The sequence below is a fragment of the Myxocyprinus asiaticus genome, chromosome 44 (genome assembly GCF_019703515.2).
Source record: "Myxocyprinus asiaticus isolate MX2 ecotype Aquarium Trade chromosome 44, UBuf_Myxa_2, whole genome shotgun sequence".
NCBI classification, from domain to species: domain Eukaryota; kingdom Metazoa; phylum Chordata; class Actinopteri; order Cypriniformes; family Catostomidae; genus Myxocyprinus; species Myxocyprinus asiaticus.
The window spans coordinates 19,167,680-19,192,865 of record NC_059387.1 but is presented as its reverse complement, the minus strand read 5'-3'; the positions used below and the strand labels follow the sequence as shown (position 1 = coordinate 19,192,865).

At 37.8% G+C, this 25,186-nt stretch overlaps 1 protein-coding gene across 3 annotated transcripts in view; it reads left to right on the top strand.

Moving 5' to 3' along the window:
• The window catches only part of LOC127434183 (contactin-associated protein-like 2), a 508,727-nt gene that overhangs the window by 353,669 nt on the left and 129,872 nt on the right, over positions 1–25,186 (top strand). For all 3 annotated transcript variants that reach the window (XM_051686737.1, XM_051686736.1, XM_051686738.1), the window contains 2 exons: positions 16,395–16,551; positions 18,337–18,464. In XM_051686737.1, the coding sequence (XP_051542697.1) occupies positions 16,395–16,551; positions 18,337–18,464 (285 nt within the window). The remainder of the gene's footprint in view (positions 1–16,394; positions 16,552–18,336; positions 18,465–25,186) is intronic.

Sequence of the window (25,186 nt, the reverse complement as noted above, 5' to 3'; positions counted from 1 at the left end):
GGCGTCACGCATCTCCGAAAGGTTGAGCCACAGGTACCGCTCTTGCACCACCAAGGTGGACATCGTCCAGCCCAGGGCGTGCTCTGTAACTTTAGTTGCCCGTAGAGCGAGTTCGGTCACGGTACGCAGTTCCTGCATAAGTCCTTGGTCGGTCCTTCCCTCGTGCAGATCTTTGAGCGCCTTGGCCTGGTGGACCTGCAGTATGGTCATGGCGTGCAGGGTGAAAGCGGCCTGACCTGCGGTGTTGTAAGCCAGATCTCATGGCCATCCGGTGGGGAGAGATAATGGCTGCACCCAGTAACACAAAGGTGAAAGGACATCTTTAAAAAGATGCCAATTGTTTGTGCGAGCTCTTTTAGAGAAAATATACTCTTTTGGAATATACTCTTTTAACACCTGTGGACTCAGCCGCCAAAGCGCCCAGGGGAAGCACATCACTCGACCGTGTGAGAGTGACCGCTGATATGCGCCATAAATTCCAGCAGCAGAAGATAAGGTAACGGGACGAACACACACACACACATGCGCTCGGCTCCGAAGAACAAGTCTGAATGAGTGATGCACACCATCTCCTTTTATACCCCTATGTCTAGGGCGGAGATTGGCATGCAAATTCCACTAACCAATTTTCATTGGACTTTTCTGAATAAAGCAAAGGTGATTGGGGCTCTCAAAAGTGAACCCCTAGTGTCACTACATCGATACAACATTGAGTGAAAAAAAGGGAAACAAATTAGTCTGCATTTTAAATCATAGCATTTACAAAAATCAATGATCATTATAGTAATGCTCGACTTATCTTGGAAAGAAAGCAGCCTCTTTACATTTCCTTTGCAAAGCAACAAATTAAGTCATTAAAGAATTTATTTGTGCCCTGGGAAAGAAGTCTCTGCTCTTTTCTGAATATTTCTCCCCATTGTTTCTGATGATAACTGACAGTTCACAGTGGGAATTGAAAAACAATAGAAAATATGAATATTGCATTAGATCTTTTACTAAGTATTTACTGTGTTTTCAAATAACGAATTACAAGTCAATGACAAGCCAAAAATGACTTTAAACTTCACCTGAAACCTGTACATGTTTCAGTGTTTAAAAAGTTTTCCAAATGAATACAAATTGAAAAGGATTGTTAAATTATCAAATCCCAAAAATAATGATATCATTTTGCTTTATCAGGAGCAACACAAACCTCTTTTAAAAAAGGATCTAGACATAGATTTGGAAAATATCTTATTTTAGCATCTTCCTCTTATATAAGAGGTTTTTATGATACAGCTTATTCAATCGTGTCTGCTACTTTTTAACTGAGAAGTGATGCCAGGTTAACTATCTGCAAAGTTGCTTTCCCTAATTTATATGCTATAAAATGTCAATATTTCTTATTACACATCTGCTGAATTATACACTAATCTGGCTTTATTTATCTGACTGTAAACAGCACTGATTGATGGTTATTGAAAGTACCAAAAAATAATAGTGTGAACTGATTATTCACTTGTAATGCACTCTGTTATGTTACTCATCTGTATATGAAGTTAAACCAAAAGAGCCATCTCAAAGATCTGCCAGGTTCCCATAGGCGGTGATGTAAAGAGCATTGAAAGTAGTGATGTCTTTTTTAGTAATACCTACAAAGACAACGTGATCTCATGAGAATTTGTATGTATTGTTACGTAAAGTTTGTTTCTAGCAAACTTACATTCTCTTATGTTTGCGTAGACACCGAAACATACAATATTGATGTACTGACAGCATTTAAACGTAATCATTTTGCGTATAAACACCTATAGAAACGTACAAATTTACGTACAAGTTTATGTGTACTGTTTGAATTTATTCATATTGAATAATTCTTAGAATTAATTATTTAATTACATTTAATTTATAAAATGACATTTTAATGGTTTCATTCAGTTCTGTGTGATTTCTGCTGCCCTATGCAATGTTTTAAAGGATTATATCACTTTAACCAAGACTAAACTTTAAAATATTAAAATGAATAAAAACGGGGGGCCTGGGTAGCTCTGCAAGTAAAGACGCTGACTTCCACACCTGGAGTTGCAAGTTCGAATCCAGGGCGTGCTGAGTGAATCCAGTCAGGCTTCCTAAGAAATCAGTTGGCCTGTTTGCTAGGGTGGTAGAGTCATGTTGGGTTAACCTCCTTGTGGTCGCTATAATGTGGTTCTCACTCTCAGTAGGGCACATGGTGAGTTGTGCGGATGTCGCGGAGAATAGCATGAGCCTCCACAAGCACTATGTCTCCGCGGTAATGTGCTCAACAAGCCATGTGATGAGTTGCACGGATTGATGGTCTCAGACGCGGAGGCAACTGAGTTTCGTCCTCCGCCACCATGAGGACCTAGAGCACATTGGAAATTGGGCATTCCAAATTGGGGAAAAAAGGGGAGAAAACAATAAATAAATAAATATATAAATAAATAAAAACTCTTTAATATATATACATATATACATATATTTTGCCATGGGACACAAAAGTAGTTTTCAGAATATGCCAAAAAACTAAATAAACCACAAAAAGCACCATAAAACAATAATAAAATTAATCCATACATTTCTTAGCTATAATCCAAATCTTCAGACTGCTTTCTGTGAAGAACAGACCCAAATTCAAGCCTTTATTCAACGATCTCCGTCTCCATCTGCCGCAGCACCGTCATGCCAGCTATAACCATCAACATGCATTGGTTTCGTTTTAAAAAATTACAAAATTGCCACCTCAAGCTTTACAACCAGCAGTTTTACGGCAGTGATGTCGAATGCTCATTGGCTCTCAAGTGTCTCATGACCGTTTGTGACATGCCATATTCTGCAATGTATGTGTTTGAATGAGATATGATAGCGCCATTATGGAATGCATCAGGAAAATATTTACAGAGATTAATCATTTAAATTCTACTCTCCACCTCACACAATGATATTGAGTGCCATCAGGGAGCACATCGGATGCAGCTGTTACGTTGCTAGCAATAACAGGCAGATGATGACGATGAAGTGAAGAACCCAAGTGCAGTTTATTTACATGAAGCGTGAAAAACAAAAACGTGACTACAGAACATAAACATGAACTAAACTAGACTTGACATGACTTGATTGACTTCCAAACAACGATACATAAACACAATACCTGACCATGGACAATGGCAAACATGAGGCTTAAATACATGGACAAGGGAGAAACATGACAATGATAACCAATGACAAGACAGAACTGTTTAAGTTTTAGATGCTTTCAAATGTCCATATTGTACGTTTTAGTGTCTATCCAAATGTACAGACATGTACGTTTAAATGTTACAAATATTAACGTACAAATAGCTATGTATATTAATGAGATCAGGCTGACAAAGAGGGAGTGTAACACACATTGTAGAGGACTGGCATAAAGATCTGTTCAAGTGATTTTCCGAGGAAGACATTATCTAACTTTCTGACCTGCTTCTTTGTTGTCAAAGTATAGAGTCCATCTGTATATGAAAGGAAAAGGAGCTGAATTTCTGGAAGATTTGCAGTTAATTATTGATTTGTAGAGAAAGTTTCTACAGTTCTGTGTGCAGACATTCCAAACCATGGACTACCACAGTTCTGCCCTCTTCCTCAGGCAGAGCTCTTTTTGACCAGGGGCAAACTTAATTTCAAGAGTCCAGAATGGGAAAGAGTTTCGGTCTGGGGAGAACAAAGTGCTGACAGGTTTTTCCTCGGTTCACTCAACATTTACCCTCAAGGAATCTGGATTGTGTTGATTGGTTTACTTGCATGTTTGGGTCTGCCCCAAGCTCTCCTGTACAGAAAGTACTCAGGCTTTATTTATTCATTTCTGATGGCTCAGAGACAACTGGGTTTCTTGAAGTGTTTCTTGCACGCTTGTCATCTGACTGGAGTATTTGACAGCCGGAGAGCGATCATAGATGCTACATCCAATTTGACTGAGTACCAGCAATGTTACATCCAACAGACATCTGAGACACTTGACAATGGCTTGCAGTTTTAAGGCATCCAAATTGTCATCCATTCAAACATCTATCAAACAACCTCTGGTTGAAAAGAAAGGATGATCTTAGCCTGGTATTTTTATAAAATATTTTTATAAATAATTTTATAAATATTTGTTGTTTCTTCCATGGAACACAAAATGAGAAATTTTGAAGAGTGTACATGCTCCTCTTTTCCATGCAATGAAAAGGAAAGATAATGGAGGCTGTGTATCTCCAAAAATGACAGCATGGAAGTATAATTAAAGTAGTCCATGTGGCTCACTCACTATATTCTATACCTTGTGAAGTCATGCAATAGCTTTGTGTGAGAAATAATTTTCATTATTCACTCAATACTAAGTCTGTAACTCTCACATCTCATTCACACTTCTGCATATTCAAACTTACTGCATCTCAGTCAGTTACAAGACACATGAGGACCAATTGCGTTTGGTGTCATTGACATCAAACCTGGCCTGACATGTCTTCATGTGCCATATTTAAATGTACACAGGTCGTATGGACTGCTTTTGTGGTACTTTTATGGTGCTTTTCTGTCATTTTTGGAGCTAGACAGTATCCATCCCCATTCTCTATCATTGTATGGAAAAAAGCTTAATCAACATTCTGAAAAGAAGAAAAAGAACTCTTTTGGGATTTATGGAAGAGAGGAAGTCATAAAATTTTGGAACTATATGAGGGTGAGTAAATGATATCAACAATTACATTTTTGAGCGAACTAACCCATTAAAGATTCAATACTGGCTGATACATTAATTCAAAATGGGGGCCACTTGAACAGGACATCTGGCCAAGAATTTCTGTCTTTATGTTACCCAGTTATTAGCATTCAACACAACCTAGGTGATTGAGATGACCTGCAAAAGCAACCCACCCAGTCACTGATTTTGATGCACTTAGTGTCATGAGAGGCAGCTTGTCCTAAGAATGATGGTTCTGTCATGGCTTACCCAGATGCATGGCTGCAAATTACAATGAAGCCTGAGAGAAAATTTGTTGCGTCTTTTTCAGGTGAAAAAAGGCAATTACCAAGGCACAATTAATTCTCATTTTATAAATGTTCGTTGCTTTCATACACAAACATTGCGGTCTCAATATAATATTTTGTCCTGCCTACTGAAGGGGCAATGTAATAATTCAGATATGCATGGGGGTTCAGCTATTGAGCTGAAACAGAACTGGATCAGTGGATGCTGGAGTGGACTTTGAATACTTATAAAGGATTATAAATCGTAGTGGCTTGCCGGTCTCAAGGCCAGCAGACTACAAAAATCAACAGGTTGAATTCTTATGGAGGTTCATTAAGAAAAGAAATGAACTCCAAAAAGTAGATGTAAAAGGAAGAATTTAAAAGAGAGAACAATGGGTGGAGTTTCAAATTGTAAATGCCAGTCTTTATTCAAAGTTTTGTTGGCACAGATACTGAATTTTGTAATGAAGATGGTACACTTTTATTTACAGTAAATGTGGCATTTGGAGATTGTTGAGAACAGACCTTTAAAAAAAATCTCTCTTTTTCATCTGTTATTATTTTTGGAGACATTTGGTCTCCTGTTGTGATCATTTCTCCTCTTTAGAGCTGTGTAATTCAAGCGTATGACACTTTCCACCAATGATGGCATGCATTGAGAGTACAATTGTTTAGTATTAGAGAGTCAGGTTTGGAGAGAAATTATTCCCTTTGCTAAAGGGTGTAAACAACTAATGGAATTCTAACACTGTTCATTGCAAAGTAAGAGTATTTACAGGAATACTGGTGAAGAAAAACTGTCTGAAAAGATGTGTTCACCTTAAATCCTCTAAAAGTTTAATAGTTCCAAATATATATATATATATATATATATATATATATATATATATATATATATATATATATATATATATATATATTTAAATTGTTTTCTTTGAGAAAATTTCTAGCAGAAATTGTTTGAAATTACGGTAATTTCTAGCAAGAGCTACATTCACCAATTATATTAAGCATGTCTGTGATGGACATTATATCTATGGTGGCCCAAGGGTTCACAACAACACAGCTAACACAACCACTGTGGCTTATTTTTGTTGTGTTTAAGCTTAAAGATAAAGGGGCAGATTCACTAAGAATGAACTGCAGCCGGTAAAAGTGTTGTTTTTTTGCATGCACTCTCTGTGCTGGTTTAGCACACGGTTCATTAATGTAATTATGCAGATCAGGCAATGGAAACGCACTCACAAAATTGCTGCTGAATGCAATTTGCACGCGCAATTCTAACCTTGCGGTCCGATTCTGAATGCAATATAGTGAAGGATGCTACAGACCACCGTATTTGACAAACCCTACCAGGACTATACAGCATCACTTTGATCCAGACACCTGGATCATCTCTTAAACGTGCAGAGCGTGCACTTGATGACACCGTGCATCTGGATATATGTCAGGTGTGCTCTTCTCCATCATTTGATGATTATTTGATAAATTACTGCTGATATGATCGTTTGAAAATATTCACAAATATCTCTTTTAAATAAAATTCATTTTACCGCCTACTTTTAATTTGGCGGTAATAGCACAATCTAAAATGTGCCAGGCAATTTTTGTGAATGAAGCGCAATATATACAACGAGCCTAATTTACATAGAAAGGAGGTGTGTTTGGGCGGAAAGGAATGACAATTATTTAATTTAAATACTCAAGATGCAGCTCAATTTCAGTGCTGATTGCACCTGATTAAATAGATTGCGGTTGTTAGTGAATAAGATGCAGGTTTTTGCACTGAAATACCATGTGCAAAAGTGGCGAAACTTTTTAATGAACCTGCCCCAAAGTGTATTTTTTAGATATGAAAATGCTTCTACTCCTATCCCAGCCTAATATGCAGAGACAACTGTAAGCCATGGGTAGGTTGATTTCCCCAAAAACATAGCAACACTGGCCCAACCAATGGCGAGAGTTTGGGGTGGACTATATGTTTAATGATGAATGGTAGACAAGAGCGGTGTTCAAGAAATCTGTTGGAAACTGTAATATATATATATATATATATATATATATATATATATATTCATTTGGTTTGCTAGTGCACCACTAGCAAACCAAATGAAAATATGGTTGTGTTAGCTGTGTTGTTGCCCTCTTCGGACACTGTACATATCAGCTAATCTCCAGAATATTCTTTACGGTGTAAGTCCATAATGATAATGACCATCATATCTTCATTTCTCTAAAATCTGCCCAATTTACACTGTACACGATTCTACAGTTTGGTTCAGTGGCCTCACCCCTCTTCGTCTCCTGCTCTGCAGTCATGAAACGTCTTCTGGGCTCTTATCTCTTGCCTGCCATATCAGCCCAGTGGATTGTTTTAATGACTGCTGGAGATAGTGGAATATTTTCTATTATCTGGAGGGAAACAGGAAGGTTAATAATGCCATATATTCTGCATTACCTGTTTTTGGATGTCCAATTAACTCCTTTAGAGTGAGAGGTGAGGGGGACTTAGACAGTATAAACTGCTAGAGTGTAAATCACTCTCTGGTCTCGCATTAAATCCAGACAGTGTCAACAGAAACGGCATCAGATTACCTGCTGGATCAATAGAGATATTGTTAAGGGAGTCTTGTCTGACAGAACAGCGTCTTACTCCTGTGATAAAAGTGAGAAGGGAAAGAAATACCTAAAGGCAGGCATGCAACAAACTGCGAAATATCTGGCACAACATGCTCTGCAATATTTCACTTTGGGAAAGGTCTTACAAACAACAACAAATCACATGGTAATGAGCACTTTAATGACTCTCTGAATTGATGGTTATTGTTATATGTTCCATCTGATGGATGTTTTGTTGGAGTTTATCTGTTCATTTAAGTTATTTTGGAACTTTTTGGCCATTTTCTTGACATCAGAAGCAAAGAGATAGCAGGAATAATAGATAAAAGAGTGAGCAATTGGATCAGAACATGACACAGGCCAGATTTGAATCTTCATTTCCCACATGAGCTGACTCTGCTGAAAAGCCCAGCTTAGATCATGCATGAATTTCCATGCTTGTTCAGGCAGGTTAGGGGTGGTTTGGTGTAGGTGTATCTGGTGCACCAGTTTGACCATGTTTTTCAAAACACATCATATGCTAGTGACCAACGATGCTGGTCTTTTCAACAGGGAACCACTAAACCACAGCTCTGACATATGTTTTGACCCAGCTTAAAATGGATTTTGTTAACATCCCCTGTGTCAAGTGCCCAGCACAGGTTATTATGATGCTACTTTGTACATGTGAAGTTACCAGAGATATTTTTGAAAAGCATTCCAGTATGTGCTTTTCAATTCCCTGTATTTCATTTAAAAGCATCAATCAGCATATCTCCCCATTCCTACCATAACAGATAAGCTCGATAAGGCCCATTGTGTCGATCAATGTAAGGCTCCCACTGTGGTTCATTCCACACAATGGGTTCTACTGTCAGCGAATCTTTATGCAGCAGTAATCTCCCCAACTCCTGAAAAGGCCCGCCCGTGTTCTCCAGAGAATAGCTCCTCAGCCATACTGATGATGAGATGAATTTTCAATCAGTGCCAGGTTTTATCGTAGGGGCTTTAAACCCTGCCATTTTTTCTAGAAGTAAGCTGTGCTCCACACTGCTCCCTATTTGGGCTGGTCTTATGAACTCCTCTTTCTGGCTATCTTGTCAGAATTTCCCCTGGAGGGATGCAGGAGAGGAAGGCAAAGGCAGACAAGCATTTCACGATGGACAGCAATGTGAACAGTCGGAGAGCCATTCTGGCTCAGAAGAGCTGGCTTTCACCACTGTGGTCCCCCTGACAGGAAAATAAAGTTGTCATTCAAGCTCCTAATGCATAGAGCCAAAATCCTAGCATTTACATGTGGCAGCAGAGATATTCTTCTCACAGGAAAAGAGTGGAAGAAAGACGTCACTCTCTTTTACATTACTTTGCTAAAAGGGAACGAGGCACGAAGGAACGTTAGAGGAGACAGGACTGATAAAGTTGGACAGATGTGTCCTTTGAAGTGACAGAGAGCTGAAGATTTGAAAAGGACGGCATAATGTGGGTCCCAGGCAAGAAAGGACTCGATACGATGGAAATTAGTTTTGTGTCATGCCGATCGATTTTACTGAGAGGGATTGAAATATTTGCTCCAGGATTCTGTTGTTTTTGGGGGGGGGGGTTGCTATAGGGGGAATAGAAAGCGATTGAAAGAGTAGGAAATGTTGGCGCTGAAATAGAATTTGAAGTTTAATTTATAAAATGGCTCTTAAGGCACATTGTGCTCATCTGGGAACCATAGTCATGCAAATGTAAAAAGATGGTATCAGCTTTTTGAGGTTTATGAATGTGTATTTCTAACATAGACTACTATACACCCACATATACACATATAGGAGAGACTATATGTGGGGCTAGTTGTCACAAATTTTACTCCGGTAAATACTACACAGAGTAGGGTTATTTTTGAAAGTCAGTCCCTGCACAGCCACATCTTGGTTACAGAAAAAGTTATTGAACATTTTTATCATTATTGCCAGGGAAAAAAATAAAAAGATAAAGTTCAATGGGGCATGTTGTCACACTATATGAGGTAAGTCTATATGGAACCTGTCAGTGGCGTAGTTAAAAAAAAAGGAAATTAAACTGTTAAAAAAATATATAAAACAATTATGAGGCACAAAAACTATTCATGAAATAACAAAAAATAGAAAAGGTTACATACAGAAATATCGGGGGCCTGGGTAGCTCAGTGAGTAAAGACACTGACTACCACCCCCGGAGTCGTGAGTTCGAATCCAGGGCGTGCTAAGTGACTCCAGCCAGGTCTCCTAAGCAACCAAATTGGCCCGGTTGCTAGGGAGGGTAGAGTCACATGGGGTAACCTCCTCGTGGTCATCATAATGTGGTTTTCGATCTCAGTGGGGCGTGTGGTGAGTTGTGTGTTGATGCCGCAGAGAACAGCGTGAAGCCTCCACAAGTGCTATGTCTCCGCGGTAACGCACTCAACAAGCCACATGATAAGATGCGCAGATTGACATTCTCAGACGCAGAGGCAACTGAGATTCATCCTCTGCCACCCAGATTGAGGCAAGTCACTACGTCACCATGAGGACTTAGAGCACATTGGGAGTTGGGCATTCTAAATTGGGGAGAAAAAGGGGAGACAAAAAACATACAGAAATATCAAAACATTGTTTTGGTCTTCAAAAGTTAATTAATTAAAAGTAGTATAGACTTATGACATTTAAAACACGTGACAATCTGCCCTGATAAAAATGTGACAACATGCCTCAACATAACTGTCATTAAACAAAAATCTTTGTCCTAAGAACACATTGAAACGTTTTGTTGAAAACCTGCCTTCATTATATAGTTCACCTAATGTATGCCAGTGTGATTTGATTGTGTTCGCTTGTTTACCCAAGAGCTAAAATGTTATGAAAGGTAAAATTTACTTGGAAAGGTAGAACTCACAAAAGATATTGTAATTTCAGAGGGTTTTGAAGTAGGAGTTTGAAACAAACATACAAAACATCTGCTAGAGAAAACACATTTGCACAGTTGGATTTTTGACTCCAAATCTTATCATTACTGAGAAATAGCTTTGTGACAACTTCCCTGTGTTATAACATGCTCTTTTCTTCCCTATAAACAGATATACCTAGTTGATTCTTGACAATTTAGAGTTGCTGTTCCTGTTTACACCTGTTTAATGAACATTTGGTTTCAGTGACAAAGAGATGATGAACTCAGAGTTCCAGAGCTCAGCAGGTGTTCCAAAAGAGCTTCATCTCGCTGTTAAATTAGCCTGGCCCAGTGGCTGTGTTTCCAGCCAAGAGTGAACGGAGTGACTGATTGAGCCTGGTGTGAACTGAAGTGGAGGAAATAGGAAGCGGCCCGTGCAGATAACATTGCTGGAGCAAACTTTATTGGCCCTGGAATTTAATGAGGCATAGACTTCATACCGCAAATCACCAGACCCCCACTGTTTCCCCTTTTCTGGCTACAACAGAAGGCCAGGCAGGGCATGCACATGCCATGTTTAATTGTTATGCACCTGCATACATTCCGGGATTCCCAGTTTCACAAGACAAGTTGGGGAGACTAGTATTATACTGAAGCAATAATATCATAACTTTGAGGTGTGCTCTTATTTTTTGGTTGTAGCAGGGGCGATTGTAATACTGACTCCTTGTATTAAATTCAATATTATGATCTGGTCTTTTTCAATGTAAATATTTGAATCATACTATTACTTTTGACACACATACATTTATGCATTTATCATACCAAATTATGCCAGTTAGATTGGTAGTGGTTGTAAGTCATGAGAAAAAAAGTTAAATTGGAGAAGAAAAAATACAAACAATGTTACAATTGCCCCTGGTCTCCCCTACCAACTGTATTGCACAGAGACCACTCGCCATCTGTTATAATGTCTGCCCATCACCACAGTGATATTTTCTGTTGCTTGTTCATTTTCCTTGCCATCTATGGCCATTCCCTCTGTCTGACTGCTGTTTCTGGCTTGGCTTCTCTTCAGTCACTCAGGGGGGATGGCTGGCACCCGGCCTGTCTGCCTGCTTCCTGCCCGCAGCCACTGTGTACGGGTCCCTCCTGAGTTTGTCAGCTCTGTCGGCTCTGTCTAAAATGTGCAGGTCTTATTTCCAGGCTCCATTGTGGATCAGAAAGAATCTTCACTGCTAACTAAATGTGGTGTAGATGAAAGTGCTTGAGCTGATCGACTGTCTGCTTGAATTGTGGCTACAGTTCACTGTTTGCAAATTTTGGGATAGTTTCCACAAAATCTGTGAAGACATAGACTGTTCTCACAGTGAAATCGGAAACAGTAGGTTGACTTTTCTTTAGCTAAAATCAGTCTGTGCTTACTGAAATTTGAAACACTACCCCCAGTGGCCAAAGTGCTAGTGGTGTTGTTGGGCGTATGGGCACATGTGAGCTGCATTTTCCAGGTAGGATGTCCAAAGAGGGGTGCCAAAAGCAAGTTATGAAACGAGTTGTTTTCAGCTGTACAGGCTGTAATACAGTGAAGAGGCTTGTCTGTGAATTGGCATAATGTGGCCAATCCTAGAACTCTCGGAAACAACATGGCGACTTCCCGTGTGATCATGTTGGAAGACCTGGGGCAAATCAAGCATATAAAGTTATCCCATTCAGAATAGTTCCAAAATTCTATTTCACTGTCTACTGCCTACATAGGAAACTACCTTCTAATGAAGCATTCTAATTAGGGTTAGGAATCAAGAATGGTTCTCCATAAGAATTTCTTTTTTTTTTCCCATTTAAAAAAAAATACCAGAACCAAAGATGTTGTTTGGAGGGAATACCGCACTAAAACACTTTGACATTGTTTCCTGCGCTACCATATAGGAGCACTGCAACACCGCTACTATCATCAGCGAGAAGCGTATAACGTGACTAATGTTGTCCGATTCTTGAACATACTTGAATCTACACCACGAAACATACAATGCGACCAGTGTAGTATGATTCCTGAATGAATGACTCTTATGAGCAGGTTCATTTGAAACTACAGAGCAAAACACTCAGCTCTATCTCCCAAAGGAATGATTCTTTTCATCCCCATATTTTTAGTAAATAACTTACTGAACCACAAATCATTCATTTGGTCATGTCTGACTCGAAACAAGCAAGAATTTTGTTCCTAATATGACTTAAATCAAAATAATTACTGGATGGTTGTAGATATAACAATGTGTTGCTAAAGATGCACATTTCTTGTGCATTATAAAACAAGAATGACTAAAATGTCTTAATTAGGTTGCATAAACACTTTTTGCAAGAAAGAATCTGTTCTGTTAAAATATGAAATGAGCTCATTATTTTGTAACAGGCTGTTAAGGGCAGTAAATCCAATATTAATTGCATTTATCATTTCCAAATATTTCTTCCTCAAAAGTACTAATAGAATTGCTAATGAAACAGATAAGGAGCCAGAATCTTTAAAAGAGAATAACAACCAGAATTGTTAAATTCCTTACAATTCCCATCTAACGATCATAGAACTTATCTGACTGATTTGGAACGATCTACATAGGCATGAACTCTGTGAGTCATGCACTCCTCATGTGAAGCACATGGGAGTACTCTAAAAACTATACTCCAAGAATACTCTATAAATCATAAATATACATTGCACAGATTTTAAGCATTTTAAACATTTTTTAAACACTTCATTATTGAATTAATTATATTCATAGTCGACATTTCAATAGACATTTCTGCCATCTTGGATTTTTGTCATCATTCTGGGATTGCCTTCTTCGTTAAGGATACATGAAATGCTATCTTAGAATTTGGACAAAAAGAGGTGTCTTAGGAGGCAGTATAATTTAGTTTCCTACTTGGAACAGCTTTCAGTCAGGAGTGTGCCTAGGATGCCTCAAAAAGCTCCGTAGGTTTTGCAACAAAGCAATTGTCCCTTTTAATAGACCAGCATAGCAGAAAGCTGGAGATGTAGTCAAATATAAAGCATTTCCATAGAGTTTACACAACACACTTTGCATATATTTTCCCTGGAGCCTTCTTGCAGAGTAAAACTTGTTTTAAGTAATTAGGTTCTTGCAGACATGATGATAGAAGCCAGGAGTGTGTCATCTTCTTTAATGAAGTGTTATACTGTAACTCTAAGTGATTCTGAAGGTCCAATGTTTTTCAAACCATTTTAAGTTGCAGAAGCTATCTGAAATGAACTAAATTAGAAAACTGTTGTTTTGCCATACAAGAAACTGTGTGCCTGTGTGTTGCTGTGTGTAAGTGTGCTTTTTTATTTCTGTGCTTCTGTGTGCATGCCTACTCATTTTTACTAGTCAATCAGTTATCCAGAAAAGTAGCTGATTAGATGGAAAGTCACTGTTTACCTAATGTAAACTGTCTTTCCTGTTTCGATGCTGTTAATGGAAAGTGTGTGAGTGGAGAGAGTGTCCACACATATTTTTAGCATCCATTTTTAACATACTTTGTGAACGCACTGCCGCATTATTTCAAATATATTTGATTGTTACAGATTTTCCTCCTGCTGTCAGGATGAATAGAGCAAGCGCAACTGAAGTCATGTGATCCACAACATGTCGACACAGACTCAACAATGCTAGTCGGTGCAACCCCTAGTGTGCGTGCATAAATGTATGCATGTGCGTGTCTGTTGTAATTACAACCTTGTTTGTGTGTGCATACATGTATGTACGCCTCCAAATCACTTTGCAGCACTCCACAATGTTTGAATCGCCTTTGCTTCCTTCTGTGCACGCACATTAGCGCTTGTAAATGGCAGTCCAGCAGCCCCTAGATCATTGTGTGCACTCTCAAAGAGCCAAGTGTTAATCCAATTGAGTATGTTCTGTCTTTACAGTCTAGCCTACAGATAGAAGTACAGTATACTAATTCACTCTGTGGTTAAAGTACTCCTCAAATGTCAAGCACTGTAATTACTGTTGACTGCATATTATAAGCAGCTGTCAAACAGCTGTTCAGAGATTTACTCCTGGTAGATACAGAAGAAAAACAGATACATTCTCAATGTGTGCAAACACTATTTCTATATGGCAGCCTATAAACCGCAAAATAGATCTATTTGAATCAGGGTTTCCTTGCCTTTAAAGGCATGTTTACATCCTTTCTTACTAAACCTTGAAAACTTTTATAATTGCAATCATTAGGTTTATTGTTTGTGATTGATCTTCATATGCTGTGTTTTATGTAAAAGCCTGTACAGTGTTGTTTCTTTGTGAGAAAGCTCACCATAATTTTCTTTCATTTATATTAAAAATAGCTGCCCTCAGCACCAATATTGAAAACATTAAAAACAATATGGAATCACATATTAAAAATCTCTGACCCCACTGATAAGGTGTTTATTCAAATGAAAATACAGTTTCTATTTTTATATATAGGCTAATATTGTTTAGATATTTTACATTCACAGGTTCTTCCACACTGAAAGCATTTGCTTTGAATAAACTGTAAGTGGCTTCAGTAAGTTAGATGTGGTCACAAACTGATTTTAAGACAGCCATCCATTTAGTCTTGCTGGTTTAGTTTGCAGCTTAAAGGAATGTTCCAGATTCAATACATGTTGTTGTGGCATAATATTGATTACCAATATATATATATATATATATATATATATATATATATATATATATATATATATATATATATATATATATATGTTGCTGTTGTGCAACATATATATATGCAACATTTATATATATATATATATAAGTGTTGCTGTTGTTTTGTTTTGTTTTTGTTTTTTAATAAATGAGGGATGAGAATATATATATATATATATATATATATATATATATATATATATATATATATATATATATATATATATTCTCATCCCTCATTTATTAAAAAACAAAAACAAAACAAAACAACAGCAACACTTGTGTTTACAGTAAGGCACTTACAATGGAGGTGAATGTCCAGTCCATGAACATTAAAATGCACACAATTTCAAAATTATAGCCACAAGACAACATTTTATGTGTTAATGGGATTTTAGTGTGATCATTTTTTTTTTTACTAACCTCATCTGTGTAAAATGATATCCAATATATTTATAAATATATACAGTAAATAACCAAGTTATATATCCAATAGTCATCTGGTAACCACTGTAAAGCTTGTAAATCCCTGATTTTATCACACTAAAATCATGCTACTATGTATAATATGTTCCATTCACTTCCATTGTAAGTGCCTGTAATTTTTTGCTTTTTTATTATTATTATTATTTGTTTGTGGCTATCAACATTTTTCAAAAATGCTGTTGGTTGAGCTTAATTTGTATTAAACCCAGAACATTCCTGTAATCTGGCAAAGAATCATCCACATACAGTAGACTAGAAGAGACTGTCTGACTGACATGAAAAGCGGCCACTCACAGTTATGAAACAATATGAAACAGCTTGTGAATATCTTGTTGACTTGCTGTTAAGTGCCTCAAAGAAAACTCTTAATATTTTTAAGATTAGAACTTTCAGTTTTCGAATAGTGCTTGCCAGTTTAATGCATTATGTGATATGCGTTACTTGGTCAATGAACAGGCTGAGGCACTACTCACCCATGGACAACAGAGATTTTTTTTTTTTTTTAATTCATGATTTATAATATGATATATTACATCACTTTTCCTTTGGTTTGCCTTTTTATATGTGTGCAAACCACTGTATGTAGGAGGCTTCCTGAACTTTATGACACCTCTCGATTTTCTGGTATATAATGGTGGAAGAATACAGTATCCCATTCAAACTGTCTCCCTCTGAAGTATGCCTTTGTGTTCTATTCACATTGTATTCTACTGCTGTTCACTGACAATTTCCTTTATGTGTTTGCAGATGGAACGCCTTACACGTGGTGGGTTGGCCGCGGTAACGAGAAACACTTTTACTGGGGCGGCTCTGGACCCGGCATTCAGAAATGTGCTTGCGGCATTGAGCGCAACTGCACTGACTCCAAATACTACTGCAACTGTGACGCCGACCAGAAGCAGTGGTAAGTCACCACATTATCAAAGGAAGGGTGTTAGTAGCGCCATGCAGTTCCCATGGTGATTGCCAAAGCCTGCATCTAATTACAGGCTTTCAAAAAAGATGATTTTTGTGAGTTACTGACCCTTTTAGCCCACCAATCAAGCTCATGAGAAACAATCATGTCATATTCCCATCTGCTTTATTGTCTCTCTATTCGTTAAATAGCAGTGTCTGTGTGTGACGCAGTGGTCTCGACCCTACCGCTTGGGCAAATGGCAAACAGATTGTGCTGATAAATAAGTGTGTATAGAGCCAAACCCTGATATTTCCATCAACAAAAGCTCTGACTGGTGGGTCTGGCAGTTTTTATTTATAAAATGAGCTGTTGGTGATATTGCAGAGGTGGGGTACAAGGTCATTTGTCAAATGTCCTCATAATGAAATTGTCTGTAATGCATGTGTTGCTTTGGGACACATCCATTTGCATGTTTTAACAGAACTTGTTAATACTAGTCAACTGTGAGATGTAAGAGTTTTGTAAAAAAAAATTGATAAATGGCTGTTGCGATGTTTAATTTAAAAATAAATGTGAATTGGTTAATTTTTAATGTGTATTAGACAGATGGAGATTTATAACCACACCCTTAGTTATTTCTGAAAAAGAGATGTAAGGGATATGATGTGTTTGTTTTAACATACATACAATTATTTTAACATTGAATTTGTTTGTTTAGGATAATTGCTGTATTCTTATAGCATTGGAACAACATGAGGAACAAGAGAGTTGGATTTGTCTCTCCAGTTACTGATTTAGTTGAACACACAGCAATATGTGTTAATGGCCCATGCACAGATGGAAAGCGGGTTATTGTAATGCTCCCATCACTTGTCATAAACCCCAAGCAAACTTAACCACCATGCATAATGGATACAAATAAGGACACTGGATTTCAAAGCAGCAAGTGTCATTCCCTACCACATTGTTGTTGTTGTTGTTGTTTTCCCTTCAGGTTTGCAATACATAATTGTTTTTTTAAATTACTTTTTCAGTTGAACTGGCACTTTGATAGATGATGGTATTAAAATAATGCACCCATAGTGCCCTGCTGCGTGTACCTGTGGGGTTTCTTTGTGCATGTTTGTTCACTATTTTTTATTAATACACTGTACGCTAATGTTTATGAATTTAGGAAAATTTGTGGAATGAGTATTTCCAGTCATGAAACAACTTGAATTGCTGTCATTAAAGAGCTAGTCATTAGTGTCAAGAGACCTGCTTATAAGAAAAAACAAACACTTCTCTTATTACATTTTTTACTGAGTTTATTCAATCATAAAAAATAAAAAAAAACAGCCAACAAGGAGACATTGCATAAATGTTTCTAAGGTTTAGTGTGATACAATTTTTGTGTACTATTGTACGCAGAACAGAAATAACAAAAAAATAAAATAATAATAATAATAAACCTATGGTGTTGTTGCTGCCTGCTGGAAGAAGAAAAAGCTTAAACCTACCATAGCTGGACTTGGGTTTTTGGGCAGTTTTCAGCTGGTAACCAACTGGCCATCCAGCTAAGCCAGCTCAGCACCAGATTGACCAGGCAAGGAGACTAACTCAAACCATCTCAGACCAGCAAACCTGTGTCGGCTGGTTTAAGATGTTTTTTGTTTTTGTTTTTCAGCTGGGGAGACATTTTAATAACAATTCTTTTATGGAACAATACATGTATACTACACAAATTTTTTTTTTTTTTTTTTTTCTTACAATCATTGGTTCGTATTGATCAAGAGTTATCTTGTTTGGTAGGAGGGACGATTCTGGGCTTCTAGTGTATAAAGACCACTTACCGGTCAGCCAAGTGGCTGTTGGGGACACAAATCGACCCAGCTCGGAGGCCAAGCTGACCGTGGGACCTCTCCGTTGCCATGGCGATAGTGAGTCTGTTTCTTTTTCTTTAAAAAATCTTCAGCTTTAGCACCAAAGAATACAGCTCAGGTGAATAAATACAGAAACAACTACACAACTAATTGTGTAGCTATAATGCTTGATTGAATTGTGTCAGCAATTAAATGTTGTTTGTGTACTATTCTTAACAAGCGCAAGTGTTTTTTTTTTTTTTGGGGGGGGGGGGGGGGGGTTGTTTTGCCATATTTGAAAGCAATTTTCTCCTTCACGTGTCTGCAAGTAGTTACTGTTTACAAGGCAATGAAACTTTGATGTTTGCTTAGCAGGCTTGCAATTAAAAACTCTCCCCTCTTTAAAAATGTTCCAGTATTCTGAATTTGCAAAAGGATTTATTTAAATCACAAATTCTTTCAAGACTGGTAATTTATTACTCTGAAAAAGAACACAATGCCACAGATGTCTTCAGCTTAAACTGGAACTGTGATCCCCATTCAGAGCTTTTCAATTAACATTATGGAGGCCCCCTGTCACTAATACTTTTTATCAGAGTCAACAGCCAGCGTGCCATATTGTGATCAAAATAATATACAATCTGAAAGTGGTTTATTTTTATTTTTTATTTTTTTTATTAGATTTTTTTCATGCAATTGTGAGATGAGCTGAAGGCACAAATGATACAGTGCATTATTAACGGCTTCGTTATTCTGTAAGTCAGGCTCAATTATGTACACCCTACTTCCACCAGACCGAATCAGAGAACCCAAGGGCAAAGCATGGAGCCATCCCCCACTATCATCACCATGTGAAATTATGCATTTTTATGCCTCATTATTCTTGTTAATTGCATCTGGCTTATTTTTTAGATCAGGTGCATTTGATTGCACTCACCTGTTTGACAAGTACGTCGCTGCTGTATTTTGTTCTCTTTCCTTCCTATTGTAATCGCACCTGTGGTTAGGAAAGCTATATTTGTCCTGTAACACAATTCTCTTGCATTTTAGAGTCTCTAATAATCTAAGTTTGGCTGGTTCCTACAACTGCTGGATATAAACTTTGGCAAATGTGAGCAAACCATAGTTATCAGCTTTGTATCCTGGTACAGATTCATTTGATGCAGGGCTGTAGGGATGTATTCTGGGCCCCCTGACTATATATTGGTCAAGGCCCCTTTCCTATTAAAAAAATACCATTTAGAATTTGTTTAGGGGCCCCCTTGGACCTGTGGGCCATAAACAATAACACGACCGCTAGCTGTTAGCTACTAGCTCATTGTGCTACATAGAGCAGTTGTTTCATGGTGATTTTACTCAAGTGTAACAGTTAAATTGGCCTGGTTGTTTTAGAAATAAGCTTTCCAGTAGCTGGTCAACTAAATAAAGTGAAGCTTTCAAGCAGAATATAGAGTTAACATAACAAAATGTACCATCCTCCATCATGGACTCCGACAACACCGAGTCCAGGGCACTCTCCCTCCCATTGCTCGCCGGTCTATTGCCATAGATAGCATCCATTTGGTCGAACCACTTCCACTTTCTTCTGTTTGAACCACTCCGGCTGTTGTGGTCCTTGATGGTTCTGTAGTCACTTTTAAGTTTTTTTTAACTTTTCCCTACACTGTTGGTAGGTCCAGTGTGCGGCCAACAGCTGAGACACTTCCTCAAAGACTTTTTTGTTTCGTGTCACTTCGTTCGTCGCTAATGAGAGGAACGTCTGCACCTTGTTTATTGACCACGGCGTGGTTGTGCACACAGCCATTTCTAGCGGGTTGATGTCCCGTGTCACAAATCCAGTGATGCTGGTAGTGACAATTCTCTCTGACCAATCAGTGATCTGCAGGGTTTTGACGTCACATTTAGTATCGGCTCAGCTCGCTTGGAACCTCGACCGAGGTGGTACTAAAAAAATGTATTAGGTACCAGGTACTATCCACTGTGGAAAACCCCCAAAAAGCGAGCAGAGTCGAGTCGAGTTGAGCTGTACCGTGCAGTGGAAAATGTTACTAGTTAATAACCGTTAATTAAAATGGAAACAAAGCTAAATCGTCCATTGAGCCACGCTCCAACCTCACATTTTTGTCTTACTGGAGACATTTGTATGCTTAAAATTATATTTATTTAAATCTATAATTTCTAACAATTGGTACCTGACATACAAATGGAAATCTCTAAGAAATGACTTAAAAAATACTAAACCAGTAATCGCAAGCGACATATAAAAGTCATGGAAATTAATTGGTCCAAAACGGTGGGAACTCTGCTATTTGAGATCACCCTTTATGTCCTTGACCAAGACATTGTGCCCACATGATACCAGGGGAACAATTGCGGTAATAGTGATATTGCAAATCATCTGTGATAAAATTGCCTGCTAAGTAACCAATTTTTCCATCTCTCTTTATTTTAAATGCACAGTTGTCTGTGCCAATCAGCAGCGGTAAGCTGCATGGAGCCACTTTTACTAAAGTGCTGTACTTTCTACTTTGGAAAAATAATCAATGCTTGTCAGGGGGTCCGGCAAATCATGGCTAGAGCCCACCACACGCGGCTGAAACTGCTATTATTTATTCATTTCCTCATTTATTCATGGAGCTGTGGTAGGAAGGGAGCAGACCAGCAGCACATTAATGCAGCAAGCCAGCCTCACTATGGTAATGTAGCATATAAATGTTGCTCTTAGCTGCCCATATACACACAAGCAGAAAGCTAAGGGCCTCTAGTCTACACCCTACCTGGGAGGCCCCTCTGGGCATGCAGTATGGAGCACCCAATGGTGGTCTCTGGGCTATTCAAATAGGCAAATGCCTCGAAACTGAGTCCTGCAATCCCCCGAAGGCTTGTATATTTTTGCACTCATTATTTATTTACTGCAAAGTCTCAAAATTAGGTAATTGGATGCATCATGCTCTAGTAAATGGCAACATGGTTATCGAAGCCTTAATTAAAAAATAATGGGGGAAACTATGGCAGCATTACAATGTAATTGAAGAGCTTCATAATGTTAGTTATGTTGCTGTCCCTCTCAGTGTCCAGTCCCCTAAAGTTTATAAATCAACATATGCTTGTTTTTAGAGATCATTCCATATACAGTACTCCTCTATATAAAGTCTGCTTGCACTTGAAGTAGCCTTAGATCTGCAAACTGTAATGTGTCTAATTCTTCCAGTTAGCATTCAAAGACCCAATGAAATGGCTTTACAAGCACAGTTTACTGTAGTCACATTTCCTACTCAAGAAAGTTGAGGCTGGGCATGTTGTGAACAGCAAGTCAGTGACCTTTAGTTTAGCTCTTAAGTTTGTACCCTTAAAACTTGGCTTGGGTTTCTCATTTACACAAATAAATGAATCTTTATTGCTGTGCCACATTGTGGGACATTCGCCATAATCTTTAGACATGTGGCATAATTAATACTCATTAATAACAGAAAGAAAGAATAAAGATAACAAAAAAAAATGATGATTTAATGATGCAACTTGCCTGGCTGAGATCTACTGAGGCTTCAGACACAGACTGACAGATTCAGACCACTGGCTGGTTTGCAAATTAATTTAGATAGATAACCTGTCAGTACTAAAGGAATATGATACCCCCGTCTTGCATTATTAACTAGGCAGTGGGTAGAAATTATAAATTAGTGTGCTGTGTGCAATGTGGTGGCCATTCTGTGAAATTCAAATTATATTGCATACATCTCAATACAGTGTCTCAGACATTTCGCATCTGAATAGTTTTCCGTTTTGATTGATAAGACTAATGCTCAGAATAGAATTGTGTGGCTTATTAATAACTGTAATGCAACTGGTTTATATCAAGACATTTCATGCTAAGTGAGTTACATCGCTGGTAGCGTGTTCAATCTTCATTGCAAAAATGTTGTATTAGCTGCTATTAAAACTTAAATTTGGGGTCAGACTGGAGGGCTATCATTCAGTCATGCTTCAACTGCTACGAAATTGGTTGAAATTTGCATGGCTACAGTTTTAAATTCCAGTTCAACACCGTGCAATGGGGTCATAATTGCAACACAGACTATGTGGGGTTTTAATGATTAACTCAATAAATTTAAGGATGATCTAAATTTATGAATTTATATCCTGAATAGCTGGAGTTAGACTCAATTTATCATTCTGATATGTCCCATAATTTCCTGGAAGCATCTGCAGTCCCTGACACACGCTGCATTTTCGTAAGGGTGCAGTTCTGAAGTCTATTATGGAAGACCTACAGCTCAATTATGGGATGGAAATGCTTTCTGCAGTCCGGAAAAAAACAAAATCATTTGAACTATTACATCCCTGCTATTCCCAGCTCCCTGTGCCCAAAATACCATGAAATGAGCTGAAATCACAAACTTTGCTTGCTTAGTATTTAAGCAGAGATGATGCAAACTGGGGAGATATGGTCAAAAATTTCATCAAAAATAGTTGCAGAAATAGTGCACCAATTCCAGCTTGATTGACCAGTAAATTATCATTATGGATAAGGATGTTCAGTGTTGCTTGGTTACTAAGTCATTGAACCATGGTGATGCTCTCTGTGCAGTTTTTCATGCATTCATGATTGACATGCACCTGGAGACTAATGAGGAACTAATTCATGCTATGATGGGTGTCACATGCCCTAAATTCCCAGAAAGTATCCTGACCCCAACTGTATTAGATCTATTAAAGTCAGGAAGAAGTGTTTAGCTAACCATTCAATCTTCTCTGTGGAGATGTCACTTTTACATTGCCTGTGAAATCTATAAATATCACTCTGAGCCTCAGGTATATTAGCTACTTAAAGTGAATTATAATAAAAGGTCTCTTTGTCTCCAGTTGAAAAGGGTAAATGCTGTTTATGATGTCATTATCAGGAAATATAGCTACTGATCTGCTCATTAGCAGGTGAGGGAGCCCTTTGATATGTCCCACCCAAACTTCCTGTTTTAATAGGAAATCCGTTAACACAGAAAAGTAAACTTCACTTTTCTGGTTATATAATGCGGTCCTACATTTATTAAACATGTTATACTTTTCCAATCATCCAATTTAATTTGCATTTAGCATGAGAAACTGTTTCCTTCATTAGGCATCAGAATATCCTGTTTCAAAGACAACAGGGGAAAATGTTTTTAAAATGCCCTGCTAGTTGAAGTGAACTCATCTATGATTCTGAATTTTATGTACTCTTCAGTGCTCTTGACAATCCTTTGGGTGCTTGCAAACAACACAAAACAGCAGCTTTGAGCTCCTTGTTAAACTTGATATCAACTTTTGTAATAACCAACGTCTTTTTTATTATTATTATTATTTATGAGGAATAATTGATCTTAATTTATATAGTGTAAGCTGCAGGGGCTCATCTACTCCAGTCCTCATGATAGCAAATACAATATTTTTTCTTCTTAGTAAACACACAGGGTTTGTTTCTCAAGCACTGACAATGTTTGCCAAGCCAAGGTGCAAACTACACATCAGCTCCAGTTTTTTTGTGGTTGTGTGCAAACAGATTTTGTTCACATTAATGAGCTCAGGGGGTGATTTAGACAACTGTTGCTGTCTACCTGCCCTAGACTCAGACAAAGGTTAACTATCACAGTTAATGAGATGAGTGTAAGAATCTGACATTGTTCTGGTCAATTAATCACTGTGCCACATGTAAACACTTTTTAATGACCTCTGATCCTGCAGTCTTTTGTAAAGGTGCTGTCTGGTGGACTTGTAGCATGACAAATCTAGTCAAATAATAGATGTACGCAGAATGAGTCCTGTAATATAAAAAGGTTTAGCTGGATTTGAAGGCCGTAAGTGCTTATAGGGATTAAGCAGTCATGATGCGTCAGTGGGACTTTTAAGGTCTTTTAAGTATTTTGTGAGTAACAGGACTTTTTTCTTAGCTTACATCTAACATCTTGACTAGCAGGCAGCTCATTTATCAAAATTTTGATTTACAAACATATAGGCTTCCTCTGGCGGTTTGGGGCAGTTTGGATGAGCAAATGGGAGAAATCAAGAAAATACATGTTTTTATAACTTTTACTATGGCTTACTGTTTAAGGTTTACTTAAAGGCATAGTTCACACACCAAAAAATAATAATAATAATAATTTACTCATGCTCACTCTCAAAATTATGACATTTTGAATGTTCACGCTGCTCTTTTCCATTCATAGAAAGCATCAAGTGACCAGGGGCTGTTAATGCACCATAAAAGTAGGCCATATGATTTGTGAGTTGTATTTCAAGTCTTTTTAAGCTTTAACATTTAAATATACAGGTACACCATAAACAGTCTACACAAATGTACACCAAATTTGGTTTCATTTATGCCAAATGCCATTGATTTTTGAGTGTGATGTTACAGATTGTGATGTGGCAAATCAGAATATGTCGAAGCGCAAGAAAGATATTCAGGATTTTCAGTTTATGGTAGTTTTATACTTTTATGGTAGTCCATGGTGCTCTTTTATGGTGCATGATGCTCTTTGCCATCGCTGAAGCTTGACAGCTTCTGGTCACTATATGTTTTATTGTATGGAAAAGAGCAGCATTAACATTCTGCCTAGTGCCTAACATTCTCAGATAGTGTTACATGAAAGACTAAGGGCTCTATTTTAGTGAGTGCGCAAAGCGCAGCAGAAATAGGTCATTTTGCTAAGGTATTTCAAAAGCAGGTCTGTTTTCAGCGTTAATTCTGGTAATAAAGTTCATGTCCAAACTGAAAATTTTGTGAAACATCAAATTATGTCCCTGACGATCACTGTTGAAGCCAT